Genomic DNA, 17033 nt, shown 5'->3' on the forward strand with positions numbered 1-17033 from the left:
CTGCAAGGAGGCATGAGGACAGCAGATGTGGCCAGGGGAATACATTGCAATGTCCATACTGTGAGACACCTAAGACAGCTCTACAGGGAGACAGGACGGACAGCTGATCGTCCTCGCAGTGACAGACCACATGTAACAACACCTGCACAGGATCGGTACATCCGAACATCACGCCTGCGGGAAAGGTACAGGATGCCATCAACAACTGCCCGAGTTACACCAGGAACGCACAATCCCTCCATCAGTGCTCAGACTGTGCGCAATAGGCTGAGAGAGGCTGGACTGAGGGCTTGTAGGCCTGTTGTAAGGCAGGGCACCAGACATCACCGGCAACAAGGTTGCCTATGGGCACAAACCCACCGTCGCTGGACCAGACACGACTGGCAAAAAGTGCTCTTCACTGACGAGTCAGTTTTGTCTCACCAGGGGTGATGGTTGGATTCGCGTTTATCGTCGAAAGAATGAGCGTTACACCGAGGTCTGGAGTCTGGAGTAGGATCGATTTGGAGGTGGAGTGTCAGTCATGGTCTGGGGCGGTGTGTCACAGCATCATCGGACTGAGTTTGTTGTCAGGCAATCTCAACGCTGTGCGTTACAGGGAAGACATCCTCCTCCCTCATGTGGTACCCTTCCTGCAGGCTCATCCTGACATGATCCTCCAGCATGACAATGCCACCAGCCATACTGCTCATTCTGTGTGTGATTTCCTGTAAGACAGGAATGTCAGTGTTCTGCCATGGCCAGTGAAGAGCCTGGATCTCAATCCCATTGAGCACGTCTGGGACCTGTTGGATCGGAGGGTGAGGGCTAGGGCCATTCCCCCCAGAAATGTCCGGGAACTTGCAGGTGCCTTGGTGGAAGAGTGGGGTAACATCTCACAGCAAGAACTGGCAAATCTGGTGCACTCCATGAGGAGGAGATGCACTGCAGTACTTATTGCAGCTGGTGGCCACACCAGATACTAACTGTTACTTTTGATTTTTACCCCCCCTTTGTTCAGGGACACATTATTCCATTTCTGTTAGTCACATGTCTGTGGAACTTGTTCAGTTTATGTCTCAGTTGTTGAATCTTGTTTGTTCATGCAAATATTTACACATGTTAAGTTTGCTGAAAATAAACTCAGTGAGAGGACGTTTCTTTTTTTGCTGAGTTTATATATATATGGAATAGGGTGCGATTTGGAACACAGCCTATGTTTCAGACTCTCTACATGATTCAAAGTGTAACACTGATACTGGGGAAGTGATGATGAGCAATAGTAGTAGTGAAGCATTGGGGCATTGAATTATGGTCCAGAGTAAATCAATCCCGTTCCATTTCCTGTGTTTACTGTGGCTGTTGGGCAGTAATGAAGTGCCTTGTATAGTGGCAGGCAGCAGTTTTATACCCACTATGTGTCAAAGTCAGAGACATGATTTCCACTTCGATTGCTGGTAATTTCATAATGTCGGGATCTTTTGACTTCTACCTCTGTAGTAAATTCTAAAAGACAATCAGAGAGAGAAAGCTTGACACAAAATGAAATGATGCTGGGACAAATGTGTTGTAAGAGCCATGGAGAAGCGCACAGTCGGGGGGCCGGAACATCATTTCAAATAAATTGTAGATTGTAGGTTGACCGCAAGAAGCCCAAACTGTTAGAATATTTGACTAATGCATAATCATTTCAAACCTTGCTTACATTTGTATACAATCACGTCTCCCTATTATTATCCAATCAATCCTGTCTAGCCTGTATGGCCTGCCTAGCCTGTATGGCCTGTATGCCTGTATGGCCTGTCTAGCCTGTATGGCCTGCCTGGCCTGTATGGCCTGCCTAGCCTGCCTGGCCTGTATGGCCTGTCTGGCCTGTATGGCCTGTATGGCCTGCCTAGCCTGTATGGTCTGTATGGCCTGCCTAGCCTGTATGGCCTGTCTGGCCTGTCTAGCCTGTCTGGCCTGTCTAGCCTGTATGGCCTGTATGGCCTGTCTGGCCTGTATGGCCTGCATGGCCTGTCTGGCCTGTCTAGCCGGTATGACCTGTCTAGCCTGTATGGCCTGTCTAGCCTGTATGGCCTGTCTAGCCTGTATGGCCTATATGGCCTGTATGACCTGTCTAGCCTGTATGGCCTATATGGCCTGTCTAGCCTGTATGACCTGTCTAGCCTGTATGACCTGTCTAGCCTGTATGGCCTGTCTAGCCTGTATGGCCTGTATGGCCTGTTTAGCCTGTATGGCCTGTTTAGCCTGTATGACCTGTCTAGCCTGTATGACCTGTCTAGCCTGTATGGCCTGTCTAGCCTGTATGGCCTGTCTAGCCTGTATGGCCTGTCTAGCCTGTATGGCCTGTCTAGCCTGTATGACCTGTCTAGCCTGTATGACCTGTCTAGCCTGTATGGCCTGTCTATTTCAGCAGTTGGTCTTGCATTTACATAACATTTAAGTCAGTCAGCAGATGCTCTTATTCAGAGCGACTTACAGTTAGTACATTGATCTTAAAGTAGCTGGGTGAGACAACATTTCTCAGGCATAGTAAGTAAAACATTTCCTTAACAAAGTAGCTTTCAGCAAAGTCAGTGCGAGCAGGAAAAAGTCAGTGTGAGTATTAGTTCTTGCTGTTCTCGCTTATCAAATCAAATTTTATTGGTCATATACACATGGTTAGCAGATGTTAATGTGAGTGTAGCGAAATGCTTGTGCTTCTAGTTCTGACAATGCAGTAATAACCAATGAGTAATCTAACCTAACAATTCCACAACTACTACCTTATACACACAAGTGTAAAGGGATAAAGAATATGTACATAAAGATATATGAATAAGTGATGGTACAGAACGGCATAGGCAAGATGCAGTAGATGGTATCGAGTACAGTATATACATATGAGATGAGTAATGTAGAGTATGTAAACATAAAAGTGGCATAGTTTAAAGTGGCTAGTGATACATGTATTACATAAAGATGGCAAGATGCAGTAGATGATATAGAGTACAGTATATACATATACATTATATTAAGTGGCATTGTTTAAAGTGGCTAGTGATACATTTTTGATCAATTCCCATCAATTTCCATTATTAAAGTGAGCTGGAGTTGAGTCAGTATGTTGGCAGCAGCCACTCAATGTTAGTGGTGGCTGTTTAACAGTCTGATGGCCTTGAGATAGAAGCTGTTTTTCAGTCTCTCGGTCCCTGCTTTGATGCACCTGTACTGACCTCGCCTTCTGGATGATAGCGGGGTGAACAGGCAGTGGCTCGGGTGGTTGTTGTCCTTGATGATCTTTATGGCCTTCCTGTGACATCGGGTGGTGTAGGTGTCCTGGAGGGCAGGTAGTTTGCCCCCAGTGATGCATTGTGCAGACCTCACTACCCTCTGGAGAGCCTTACGGTTGTGGGTGGAGCAGTTGCCGTACCAGGCGGTGATACAGCCCGACAGGATGCTCTCAATTGTGCATTTGTAGAAGTTTGTGAGTGCTTTTGGTGACAAGCCGAATTTCTTCAGCCTCCTGAGGTTGAAGAGGCGCTGCTGCGCCTTCTTCACAATGCTGTCTGTGTTCAGTTTGTCCGTGATGTGTACGCCGAGGAACTTGAAACTTACCCTCTCCATTACCCTCTCTCCATTACCCTCTCCACTACGGTCCCTTCGATGTGGATAGGGGGGTGCTCCCTCTGCTGTTTCCTGAAGTCCACAATCATCTCCTTTGTTTTGTTGACGTTGAGTGTGAGGTTATTTTCCTGACACCACACTCCGAGGGCCCTCACCTCCTCCCTGTAGGCCGTCTCGTCATTGGTAATCAAGCCTACCACTGTAGTGTCGTCCGCAAACTTGATGATTGAGTTGGAGGCGTGCATGGCCACGCAGTCGTGGGTGAACAGGGAGTACAGGGCTCAGAACGCACCCTTGTGGGGCCCCAGTGTTGAGGATCAGCGGGGTGGAGATGTTGTTACCTACCCTCACCACCTGGGGGCGGCCCGTCAGGAAGTCCAGGACCCAGTTGCACAGGGCGGGGTCGAGACCCAGGGATTCGAGCTTGATGACGAGTTTGGAGGGTACTATGGTGTTAAATACTGAGCTGTAGTCGATGAACAGCATTCTCACATAGGTATTCCTCTTGTGCAGATGGGTTAGGGCACTGTGCAGTGTGGTTGCGATTGCGTCGTCTGTGGAACTATTGGGGCGGTAAGCAAATTGGAGTGGGTCTAGGGTGTCAGGTAGGGTGGAGGTGATATGGTCCTTGACTAGTCTCTCAAAGCACTTCATGATGACGGAAGTGAGTGCTACGGGGCGGTAGTTGTTTAGCTCAGTTACCTTAGCTTTCTTGGGAACAGGAACAATGGTGGCTCTCTTGAAGCATGTGGGAACAGCAGACTGGGATAAGGATTGATTGAATATGTCTGTAAACACACCAGCCAGCTGGTCTGCGCATGCTCTTAGGACACGGCTGGGGATGCCGTCTGGGCCTGCAGCCTTGCGAGGGTTAACACGTTTAAATGTTTTACTCACGTCGGCTGCAGTGAAGGAGAGTCCGCAGGTTTTGGTAGCGGGCCGTGTCAGTGGCACTGTATTGTCTTCAAAGCGAGCAAAGAGGTTATTTAGTCTGTCTGGGAGCAAGACATCCTGGTCCGCGACGGGGCTGGTTTTCTTTTTGTAATCCGTGATTGACTGTAGACCCTGCCACATACCTTGTGTCTGAGCCGTTGAATTGCAACTCTACTTTGTCTCTATACTGACGCTTAGCTTGTTTGATTGCCTTGCGGAGGGAATAGCTACACTGTTTGTATTCGGTCATGTTTCCGGTCACCTTGCCCTGGTTAAAAGCAGTGGTTCGCGCTTTCAGTTTTGCGCGAATGCTGCCATCAATCCACGGTTTCTGGTTTGGGAATGTTTTTATAGTTGCTGTGGGTACGACATCGCCGATGCACTTTCTAATGAACTCGCTCACCGAATCAGCGTATTCGTCAATGTTGTTGTTGGACGCAATGTGGAACATATCCCAATCTACGTGATCGAAGCAGTCTTGAAGCGTGGAATCAGATTGGTCGGACCAGCGTTGAACAGACCTGAGCGCGGGAGCTTCTTGTTTTAGTTTCTGTCTATAGGCTGGAAGCAACAAAATGGAGTCGTGGTCAGCTTTTCCGAAAGGAGGGCAGGGGAGGGCCTTATATGCGTCGCGGAAGTTAGAATAACAATGATCCAGGGTTTTACCAGCCCTGGTTGCGCAATCGATATGCTGATAGAATTTAGGGAGTCTTGTTTTCAGATTAGCCTTGTTAAAATCCCCAGCTACAATGAATGCAGCCTCAGGATATGTGTTTTCCAGTTTACATAGAGTCAAATAAAGTTTGTTCAGGGCCATCGATGTGTCTGCTTGGGGGGGGAATATATACGGCTGTGATTATAATCGAAGATAATTCCCTTGGTAGATAATGCGGTCGACATTTGATTGTGAGGAATTCTAAGTCAGGCGAACAGAAGGACTTGAGTTCCTGTATGTTGTTATGATCACACCACGTCTCGTTAATCATAAGGCATACCCCCCCGCCACTCTTCTTACCAGAAAGATGCTTGTTTCTGTCCGCGCGATGCCTGAAGAAACCAGCTGGCTGCACCGACTCCGATAGCGTCTCTCGAGTGAGCCATGTTTCCGTGAAGCAAAGAACGTTACAGTCTCTGATGTCTCTCTGGAAGGCAACCCTTGCTCGGATTTCATCAACCTTGTTGTCAAGAGACTGGACATTGGTGAGTAGTATGCTAGGAAGTGGTGCGCGATGTGCCCGTCTCCGGAGCCTGACCAGAAGACCGCTTCGTTTGCCCCTTTTACGGCGACGTTGTTTAGGTTCGCCGGCTGGGATCAGATCCATTGTCCTGGGTGGAAGGCAAAACACAGGATCCGCTTCGGGAAAGTCATATTCCTGGTCGTAATGATGGTGAGTTGACGTTGCTCTTATATTCAGTAGTTCCTCCCGACTGTATGTAATAAAACCTAAGATTACCTGGGGTACCAATGTAAGACATAACACGTAAAAAAAAATAATACTGCCTAGTTTCCTGGGAACGCGAAGTGAGGCGGTCTTGACGTAATCCACGCATTCTGCGCACATTGAACCATGGCCTTACCTGGCCTGACACAAACAAAATGACATTTAGATTTGTTCTGAAAGGGGTACAATTGCTTGTCAATTGCTTATACAGGTGTGTTTAAGGTGTGTGTGTCGTAATGATCTCAGGTGTGTGTGTGTTACCTGTCTAGTCTGGTAGTATTCTCTCAGAAGCTGGTCTCTCTGTATGATGGCCTCTGTCCTCTCCTTGCGGGCCACGTCTCTCTCCTCCCGGACCGTCTGGATGTCTTTACAGGCCTGGCTCAACTCCTTCTGGGCCTCAGCCTTGTCCTTCACCTCGTGGCAGCACTTCTCCAGCAGCTCGTTCTTCTCACATATAGCTCTGTCTCGGTCGATCAGCGCCGAGCCAAGCTCCTTCAGCACAAAGAAGAGAGCAATTAGCTCAGAAACGTCAAGTGACAACAAAAAAATGACAACAACAAAAAAAGAGCCATGTCTTGGGGTTCCTTGATGTCCTGGTCATTTGTCAACCTTGTTATTGGTGTTTGCTATGGCCTCCATGGCCTTTGTCTTTTATAATAGGATGCAGACGTGCAAGACTCCAGTATTTATGCTGCAGTAGTTTATGTGTCTGGGGGCTAGGGTCAGTTTGTTATATCTGGAGTACTTCTCCTGTCTTATCCGGTGTTCTGTGTGAATTTAAGTATGCTCTCTCTAATTCTCTCTTTCTTTCTCTCTCTCGGAGGACCTGAGCCCTAGGACCATGCCTCAGGACTACCTGGCATGATGACTCCTTGCTGTCCCCAGTCCACCTGGTTGTGCTGCTGCTCCAGTTTCAACTGTTCTGCCTGCGGCTATGGAACCCTGACCTGTTCACCGGACGTGCTACCTGTCCCAGACCTGCTGTTTTCAACTCTCCAGAGACCGCAGGAGCGGTAGAGATACTCTTAATGATCGGCTATGAAAAGCCAACTGACATTTACTCCTGAGGTGCTGACTTGCTGCACCCTCGACAACTACTGTGATTATTATTATTTGACCATGCTGGTCATTTATGAACATTTGAACATCTTGGCCATGTTCTGTTATAATCTCCACCCGGCACAGCCAGAAGAGGACTGGCCACCCCTCATAGCCTGGTTCCTCTCTAGGTTTCTTCCTAGGTTCTGGCCATTCTAGGGAGTTTTTCCTAGCCACCGTGCTTCTACACCTGCATTGCTTGCTGTTTGGGGTTTTAGGCTGGGTTTCTGTACAGCACTTTGAGATATCAGCTGATGTACGAAGGGCTATATAAATACATTTGATTTGATTTGATAATGATTATGGTACAAATTTGCCTTTCTAGGGTACCACCACAGTAACAAAGCCGTTAATTCCTTTAAAGTGGCAACAATTCTGCTAAGCAAAGCTACAGATCAGTACCATCAGGAACTGAGGGTACACAACATACGTTTTTACCCATGGAAATGGAAATGTACCTCCCCGTTCATTGAGAATCAGAGTGTGATGATTGTACCTTTACATAAAAGTATTGGGTACAAAAATCTACCATTATACTAGATTATCCACACATGTGCCCTAAAAGGTACCGAACAGTACCATGTGAGATCATACATGTACCTCTGAAGGTTCATTATTTATACAGTATATTGATCGTTTGGTACCCCAGGGAACAATACCGTACCCTAATTTCTGAGTGTGTACCTCCGCTAACACTACATACAGATTGAGGTACAGATTGAGGCATTGTCTTACCTGACGTAGTGCCTCCAACTCTTCGCTGGTCATCCTCTTCTCTGACGAGGTGTTCTTCAGTTTGGCCTCAGCCACCTCCAGCCCTGTCTGGAGCTTGTCCACCTCTGTGATCACCTGCTCCACACAAATACACACAATACACTTTACTGCATTACAGTGGTATTATAGTATTACTATTATACTTGATGTAGTATTTATACAGAAGGAAAGAAGCCTCCTGGCTAAATCTGGCAAATGAATAGAAATGTGCATTATCCCGATCCAATAAACCTAGTCAAGTCAAAATATATCTCTCTGACCTGGTCCCTTTCACTCATGATGAGTCTGTACTCATTGAAGACCGAGTCCCTCTCCTCCTTGTACTTCTCACAGTCCTTAACGGCCTTCAGCTGCTGGGTCTTCAGCCGTGTGGATTCTGTCTGCAGCCGCTCCATCTCCCTCTGTAGCTCCTTGTTCTGCACTGCAGCCTTCGACAGCTCCGCCTGGGTGGAGTCAAACCTGACACAGTAACAGGACAGGGGGAGAGAGGTGGAGTCAAACCTGACACAGTAACAGGACAGGGGGAGAGAGGTGGAGTCAAACCTGACACAGTAACAGGACAGGGGGGAGAGAGGTGGAGTCAAACCTGACACAGTAACAGGACAGGGGGAGAGAGGTGGAGTCAAACCTGACACAGTAACAGGACAGGGGGAGAGAGGTGGAGTCAAACCTGACACAGTAACAGGACAGGGGGGAGAGAGGTGGAGTCAAACCTGACACAGTAACAGGACAGGGGGGAGAGAGGTGGAGTCAAACCTGACACAGTAACAGGACAGGGGGAGAGAGGTGGAGTCAAACCTGACACAGTAACAGGACAGGGGGAGAGAGGTGGAGTCAAACCTGACACAGTAACAGGACAGGGGGAGAGAGGTGGAGTCAAACCTGACACAGTAACAGGACAGGGGGAGAGAGGTGGAGTCAAACCTGACACAGTAACAGGACAGGGGGAGAGAGGTGGAGTCAAACCTGACACAGTAACAGGACAGGGGGGAGAGAGGTGGAGTCAAACCTGACACAGTAACAGGACAGGGGGAGAGAGGTGGAGTCAAACCTGACACAGTAACAGGACAGGGGGGAGAGAGGTGGAGTCAAACCTGACACAGTAACAGGACAGGGGGAGAGAGGTGGAGTCAAACCTGACACAGTAACAGGACAGGGGGAGAGAGGTGGAGTCAAACCTGACACAGTAACAGGACAGGGGGGAGAGAGGTGAAACTAGAAGAGGATAGTTGAAGTGACAGGAGAGGTGGAGATAAGGGGATGAAGTACGATACAAACAAACAGCAGCCCTTTTATGTGAATGAGAAGACATAAAATAGCTCACAGTAAAAATAACTTGGTAAAAAATAGAGCAACATCTGATAAGAAAAGCAACATATGATGAAGCTTGGCCAGTCGGCATCACAACGGAAACTCTTAAACTAAGTAGCATAGATCTGCAATCACAGGCCTTCATCTCCTCTGGAATTACTTCAAGCACTTCTGCGTGATTTATGAACAGTTATGAACAGTTATGAACACTTATGCAGTAGTGATGGGGGGAAAAAACAGATGGTTACATATCATAAAATGATTTTGGACGATATTATTGACTCCAAGTTTTGATTTATTTATTTTTGCTAGGTAGCATTAGCTACCGCTAGCTGGAGGTTGTGTTGGAGGGCCAGTAGGAGGCACTCTTTCTTCTGGGCTAAAATAAAATATCCCAATGCCCCAGGGCAGTGATTGGGGACATTGCCCTGTGTAGGGTGCTGTCTTTCAGATGGGATGTTAAACAGGTGTCCTGACTCTCTGTGGTCACTAAAGATCCCATGGCACTTATCGTGAGAGTAAGGGGTGTCAACCCCGGTGTCCTGGGTAAATTCCCAATCTGGTCCTCATACCATCTTGGCCACCTAATCATCCCCAGCTTCCCATTGGCTCATTCATCCCCCTCCTCTCCTTTGTAACTATTCCCAGGTCGTTGCTGTAAATGAGAATGTGTTCTCAGCTAACTTACCTGGTAAAATAAGGGTAAATAAAAATAAAACACAATACATATCACAATACATATAAGTATCGTGATAATATTGTATCGTGAAGTCCCTGATAATACCCAACCCTATTATATAGACAGGCAATTAAAGTTGACCTCCTTGTGTGTGTGTGTGTGTGTGTGTGTGTGTGTGTGTGTGTGTGTACGTCTCTTACCTCCTCATAGAGGTAGAGTACTGTTGTTGGTAGTGTGTAGCAGCGTCTCTCTGCTTTAACAACATGTCCACCTGTTTCTGTAGCCTCCTGTTCTCCTCCTCTGCCTGCTCCAGACGGCTCAGGTCTGTGTTGTGGTTGGCTGTCTTCTCATTGTACCTAGAATAATAGAATGAAACACGAAGGGAGAGTGAGCTCGTCCACAACCTTCTGGACTGGAGTCCTGCACGCTATCAACGGCTCCAAGAAGGCTAGCTCCCTTGGGAGGGGGGGTCGATATTCGTGCTCATCAACACAGGGTCACTAGTACAATATAGTAATATAACAATTAAATGATATATGTTGTCTTGTCGTTGTACCTCTTCCTCAAAGCCTCGTAGTCTCTCTTGGTGCCCTCTAGCTTGTCCATAGCTGTGTCATACAGCTTGTTGAGGATCTCTGACGACCCATCTCTCATCACCTGGAACAGAGAGCTCATTTATTTTATAAAAAATGTCAATACTGAAAGTTTATTGCACTGACTGTATGTTGTTGCTCTGGATAAGAGTCTATACTTAATGACTACAACATAAATGTTTTGGTACATTTTGTATTGTTTTATGATAGGACAGTTACAGAGAGGGAGATGGGTAGTTGAAAGACAGTTACAGAGAGGGAGATGGGTAGTTGAAAGACAGTTACAGAGAGGGGTATGGATAGTTGAAAGACAGTTACAGAGAGGGGTATGTATAGTTGAAAGACAGTATCAGAGAGGGAGATGGGTAGTTGAAAGACAGTTACAGAGAGGGAGATGGATAGTTGAAAGACAGTATCAGAGATGGAGATGGGTAGTTGAAAGACAGTATCAGAGAGGGGTATGGATAGTTGAAAGGCAGTTACAGAGAGGGAGATGGATAGTTGAAAGACAGTTACAGAGAGGGGTATGGATAGTTGAAAGACAGTATCAGAGAGGGAGATGGGTAGTTGAAAGACAGTTACAGAGAGGGAGATGGATAGTTGAAAGACAGTTACAGACAGGGGTATGGATAGTTGAAAGACAGTATCAGAGATGGAGATGGGTAGTTGAAAGACAGTATCAGAGAGGGAGATGGGTAGTTGAAAGACAGTTACAGAGAGGGGTATGTATAGTTGAAAGACAATATCAGAGAGGGGTATGGATAGTTGAAAGACAGTATCAGAGAGGGGTATGGGTAGTTGAAAGACAGTTACAGAGATGGAGATGGGTAGTTGAAAGACAGTTACAGAGAGGGGTATGGGTAGTTGAAAGACAGTTACAGAGAGGGGTGTGTATAGTTGAAAGACAATATCAGAGAGGGAGATGGGTAGTTGAAAGACAGTTACAGAGAGGGGTATGGGTAGTTGAAAGACAATATCAGAGAGGGAGATGGGTAGTTGAAAGACAGTTACAGAGAAGGGTATGGGTAGTTGAAAGACAATATCAGAGAGGGAGATGGGTAGTTGAAAGACAGTTACAGAGAAGGGTATGGGTAGTTGAAAGACAGTTACAGAGAGGGGTATGGGTAGTTGAAAGACAGTTACAGAGAGGGAGACGGGTAGTTGAAAGACAGTTACAGAGAGGGAGATGGATAGTTGAAAGACAGTATCAGAGATGGAGATGGGTAGTTGAAAGACAGTTACAGAGAGGGGTATGGGTAGTTGAAAGACAGTTACAGAGAGGAAGATGGATAGTTGAAAGACAGTATCAGAGATGGAGATGGGTAGTTGAAAGACAGTATCAGAGATGGAGATGGGTAGTTGAAAGACAGTTACAGAGATGGAGATGGGTAGTTGAAAGACAGTTACAGAGAGGGAGACGGGTAGTTGAAAGACAGTTACAGAGAGGGAGATGGATAGTTGAAAGACAGTATCAGAGATGGAGATGGGTAGTTGAAAGACAGTATCAGAGATGGAGATGGGTAGTTGAAAGACAGTTACAGAGAGGGAGATGGGTAGTTGAAAGACAGTATCAGAGATGGAGATGGGTAGTTGAAAGACAGTTACAGAGAGGGAGATGGGTAGTTGAAAGACAGTATCAGAGATGGAGATGGGTAGTTGAAAGACAGTTACAGAGAGGGGTATGGGTAGTTGAAAGACAGTTACAGAGATGGAGATGGGTAGTTGAAAGACAGTTACAGAGAGGGGTATGGGTAGTTGAAAGACAGTTACAGAGAGGGGTGTGTATAGTTGAAAGACAATATCAGAGAGGGAGATGGGTAGTTGAAAGACAGTTACAGAGAGGGGTATGGGTAGTTGAAAGACAATATCAGAGAGGGAGATGGGTAGTTGAAAGACAGTTACAGAGAAGGGTATGGGTAGTTGAAAGACAATATCAGAGAGGGAGATGGGTAGTTGAAAGACAGTTACAGAGAAGGGTATGGGTAGTTGAAAGACAGTTACAGAGAGGGGTATGGGTAGTTGAAAGACAGTTACAGAGAGGGAGACGGGTAGTTGAAAGACAGTTACAGAGAGGGAGATGGATAGTTGAAAGACAGTTACAGAGAGGGATATGGGTAGTTGAAAGACAGTTACAGAGAGGGAGATGGTTAGTTGAAAGACAGTATCAGAGAGGGAGATGGGTAGTTGAAAGACAGTTACAGAGAGGGGTATGGATAATTGAAAGACAATATCAGAGAGGGGTATGGATAGTTGAAAGACAGTTACAGAGAGGGGTATGGATAGTTGAAAGACAGTTACAGAGAGGGAGACGGGTAGTTGAAAGACAGTTACAGAGAGGGATATGGATAGTTGAAAGACAGTATCAGAGATGGAGATGGGTAGTTGAAAGACAGTTACAGAGAGGGGTATGGGTAGTTGAAAGACAGTTACAGAGAGGGAGATGGTTAGTTGAAAGACATTTACAGAGAGGGGTATGGGTAGTTGAAAGACAGTTACAGAGAGGGGTATGTATAGTTGAAAGATAATATCAGAGAGGGAGATGGGTAGTTGAAAGACAGTTACAGAGAGGGGTATGGATAGTTGAAAGACAGTTACAGAGAGGGGTATGGGTAGTTGAAAGACAATATCAGAGAGGGGTATGGATAGTTGAAAGACAATATCAGAGAGGGGTATGGATAGTTGAAAGACAGTTACAGAGAGGGGTATGGGTAGTTGAAAGACAATATCAGAGAGGGGTATGGATAGTTGAAAGACAGTTACAGAGAGGGGTATGGGTAGTTGAAAGACAATATCAGAGAGGGGTATGGATAGTTGAAAGACAGTTACAGAGAGGGGTATGGATAGTTGAAAGACAGTTACAGAGAGGGGTATGGATAGTTGAAAGACAATATCAGAGAGGGGTATGGATAGTTGAAAGACAGTTACAGAGAGGGGTATGGGTAGTTGAAAGACAGTTACAGAGAGGGGTATGTATAGTTGAAAGACAGTATCAGAGAGGGAGATGGGTAGTTGAAAGACAATATCAGAGAGGGGTATGGATAGTTGAAAGAGTTACAGAGAGGGGTATGGGTAGTTGAAAGACAGTTACAGAGAGGGGTATGTATAGTTGAAAGACAGTTACAGAGAGGGGTATGGGTAGTTGAAAGACAATATCAGAGAGGGAGATGGGTAGTTGAAAGACAATATCAGAGAGGGGTATGGATAGTTGAAAGAGTTACAGAGAGGGGTATGGGTAGTTGAAAGACAGTTACAGAGAGGGGTATGTATAGTTGAAAGACAGTATCAGAGAGGGAGATGGGTAGTTGAAAGACAGTTAGAGAGGGGTATGGCTGCGCCACTCGGGAGCCCAATCTATCAGTGGAGGCTGGTGGCAGGAGCTATAGGAGGATAGGCTCATTGTAATGGCTGGAATGGAATAAATGGAACAGTAACAAACACATCAAACATATGGAAACCACGTTTGACTCTGTTCCATGTATTCCATTCCAAATAGCCTGTCCTCCTATAGGTCCTCCCACCAGCCTCCACTGCTAGCTATCTATCTATACATATACAGTGATTTCGGTAAATATTCAGACTCTTTTTCCACATTTACGTTATGGTCTTATTCTAAAAAATAAAATTAAAAAATGATCCTCATCTATCTACACACAATACCCCATAATGACAAAGCGTTTTACATACAGTACCAGTCAAAAGCTTGGACACACCTACTCATTCAAGGGTTTTTATTTATTTGTACTATTTTCAACATTGTAGAATAATAGTGAAGACATCAAAACTATGAAATGTAAAAAAAAATGTAAAACCTGCTTTTGCTTTGTCATTATGGGGTATTGTGTGTAGATTGATGAGTGAAAACCCCCAGATTTAATCCATTTTAGAATAAGGCTGTAACGTAATAAAATGTGGAAAAAGTCAAGGGGTCTGAATACTTTCCAAATGCACTATCTATAGAACATCTACAGATACAGCACTATACAATACACTACAGTACATCTACAGATACAGCACTATACAATACACTACAGTACATCTACAGATACAGCACTATACAATACACTACAGTACATCTACAGATACAGCACTATACAATACACTACAGTACATCTACAGATACAGCACTATACAATACACTACAGTACATCTACAGCACTATACAATACACTACAGTATATCTACAGATACAGCACTATACAATACACTAGAGTACAGTCCATCTACAGTACATTTACAGTACAGTGTTTCTAGAGTACATCTACAGTACAGTGTATCTACAGGACATCCACAGTACATCTCAAGTACAGTGTATCTACAGTACATCTGCAGTACATCTACAGTACAGTGTATCTACAGTACATCTACAGTACATCTGCAGTACATCTACAGTACATCTGCAGTACATCTGCAGTACATTTACAGTACAGTGTATCTACAGTACATCTGCAGTACATCTACAGTACATTTACAGTACAGTGTATCTGCAGTACATTTACAGTACAGTACATCTACAGTACATCTGCAGTACATCTACAGTACATTTACAGTACAGTGTATCTGCAGTACATCTACAGTACAGTGCATCTACAGTACAGTGCATCTACAGTACATCTACAGTACATCTACAGTACAGTGCATCTACAGTACAGTGTATCTACAGTACATCTACAGTACAGTGTATCTACAGTACATCTACAGTACAGTGTATCTACAGTACATCTACAGTACAGTGTATCTACAGTACATCTACAGTACAGTGTATCTACAGTACATCTACAGTACAGTGTATCTACAGTACATCTACAGTACAGTGTATCTACAGTACATCTACAGTACAGTGTATCTACAGTACATCTACAATACAGTACATCTACAGTGTATCTACAGTACAGTGTATCTACAGTACATCTACAGTACAGTGTATATACAGTACATCTACAGTACAGTGTATCTACAGTACATCTACAGTACATCTACAGTACATCTGCAGTACATCTGCAGTACATCTGCAGTACATCTACAGTACAGTGCATCTACAGTACAGTGTATCTACAGTACATCTGCAGTACATTTACAGTACAGTGTATCTACAGTACATCTGCAGTACATCTACAGTACAGTGTATCTACAGTACATCTACAGTACAGTGTATCTACAGTACAGTGTATCTACAGTACATCTGCAGTACAGTACATCTACAGTACAGTGTATCTACAGTACATCTACAGTACATCTACAGTACATCTGCAGTATATCTGCAGTACAGTACATCTACAGTACAGTGTATCTACAGTACATCTACAGTACAGTACATCTACAGTACAGTACATCTACAGTACATCTACAGTACATCTACAGTACAGTACATCTACAGTACAGTGTATCTACAGTACATCTACAGTACATCTACAGTACATCTGCAGTACAGTACATCTACAGTACATCTACATTATACTTAACCTCTGTGAACACTGGGAAATACAACAGTAGAATACAGTGGTCTCTATCTCCACTATACATTACAGTACAGTACAGTTTATTTGCAGCACAACAACACTATAGCACTCTCTCTACAGCCGTCTCATTGATGACATGGCAGTGCTACAGATAATGACTCAACATGACTGAGTCGACAACCACTCTGTCTGAATAAAGCAGAGCAGACTGAAGTGCCCTCCTCTCCTCCATAGTGTAAAAATAGATTAAGCACCAGAAAACAAGACGTGCTTTAGTCAGTAATGCAGCATCCCAAATGGCACCCTATTCCCTATAAAGTGCACTATAGGCCATGTTCAAAAGTAGTGCACTGTATAGGGAGCCATTTGGACGCATTCCATAGCTATATTTACAAAGGTTACACCGAAACTGTTTCACTCTGAGAGCTCAGAGATCAAAGGAAAAGGTGCAACATTTTTCTAGTTAAATAAATAACCCAACATTGGAACAATTTGTCAAATTACTGCCAAGAAAAAAAGTAATTTAGCAGAGTTGAGGGTCTTGGGGCTAAATGAAGACACCAAGCAGAGACTCTTTCAGTCAGAGAGAAGAGAAACCATGCAGAACATTTATAATGTGCCTCTCCGGCTCCACTACACTTCTACTGCGATGGCTTTAAAACGACTCAACTAAAGAAAAGGATAATAATATGAATAGACGTAATGTAAGTAATGTGTCATAATAACGAACATCCCACAGGATGAACAGTCACATACAGTAGGCTACAAAAATCGGATGCACTGACTGGACTATAAAGCGCTTTGGATAAAATTGGCACATATTTGTATGATTATTGCATTATGTATATTCAACATGGGTATCAGGCAAAACCTCCACGAGGCATTTTCTGCACGTCTACCGCATGGCATTGGCTCGCTCATAAAATCCTTAACAGACGTAATTCACAACGGCAGCCTAATTTGAATTGACATCAGGCTCATTTGATTGTGAATTTCTATGCTGTTTGATGCTAGTTTACTTAGTAATGACATGAGCTCATCAGCAATCCCAGCTTTGGGTAGACAATGTCTATGCCCCAAATGGCACCCTATTCCCTTTATAGTGCACTACTTTGGACCAGGGCCTGGTCAAAAGTAGAGCACTATATAGGGAATAGGG

The 17033-nt window shown here is 44.8% G+C and overlaps 1 protein-coding gene across 2 annotated transcripts in view; it reads right to left on the reverse strand.

Moving 5' to 3' along the window:
• LOC139571254 (disks large homolog 5-like) overlaps positions 1-17033 on the reverse strand; it is a 103119-nt gene that overhangs the window by 32997 nt on the left and 53089 nt on the right. For both annotated transcript variants that reach the window (XM_071393937.1, XM_071393935.1), the window contains exons 7-11: positions 10382-10482; positions 10026-10181; positions 8096-8294; positions 7797-7910; positions 6225-6455 (exon numbers count right to left, since the gene is read on the reverse strand). In XM_071393937.1, coding sequence (XP_071250038.1) covers positions 6225-6455; positions 7797-7910; positions 8096-8294; positions 10026-10181; positions 10382-10482 — 801 coding nt within the window. The remainder of the gene's footprint in view (positions 1-6224; positions 6456-7796; positions 7911-8095; positions 8295-10025; positions 10182-10381; positions 10483-17033) is intronic.

This window comes from Salvelinus alpinus, chromosome 3 (assembly GCF_045679555.1).
Source record: "Salvelinus alpinus chromosome 3, SLU_Salpinus.1, whole genome shotgun sequence".
NCBI lineage: Eukaryota > Metazoa > Chordata > Actinopteri > Salmoniformes > Salmonidae > Salvelinus > Salvelinus alpinus.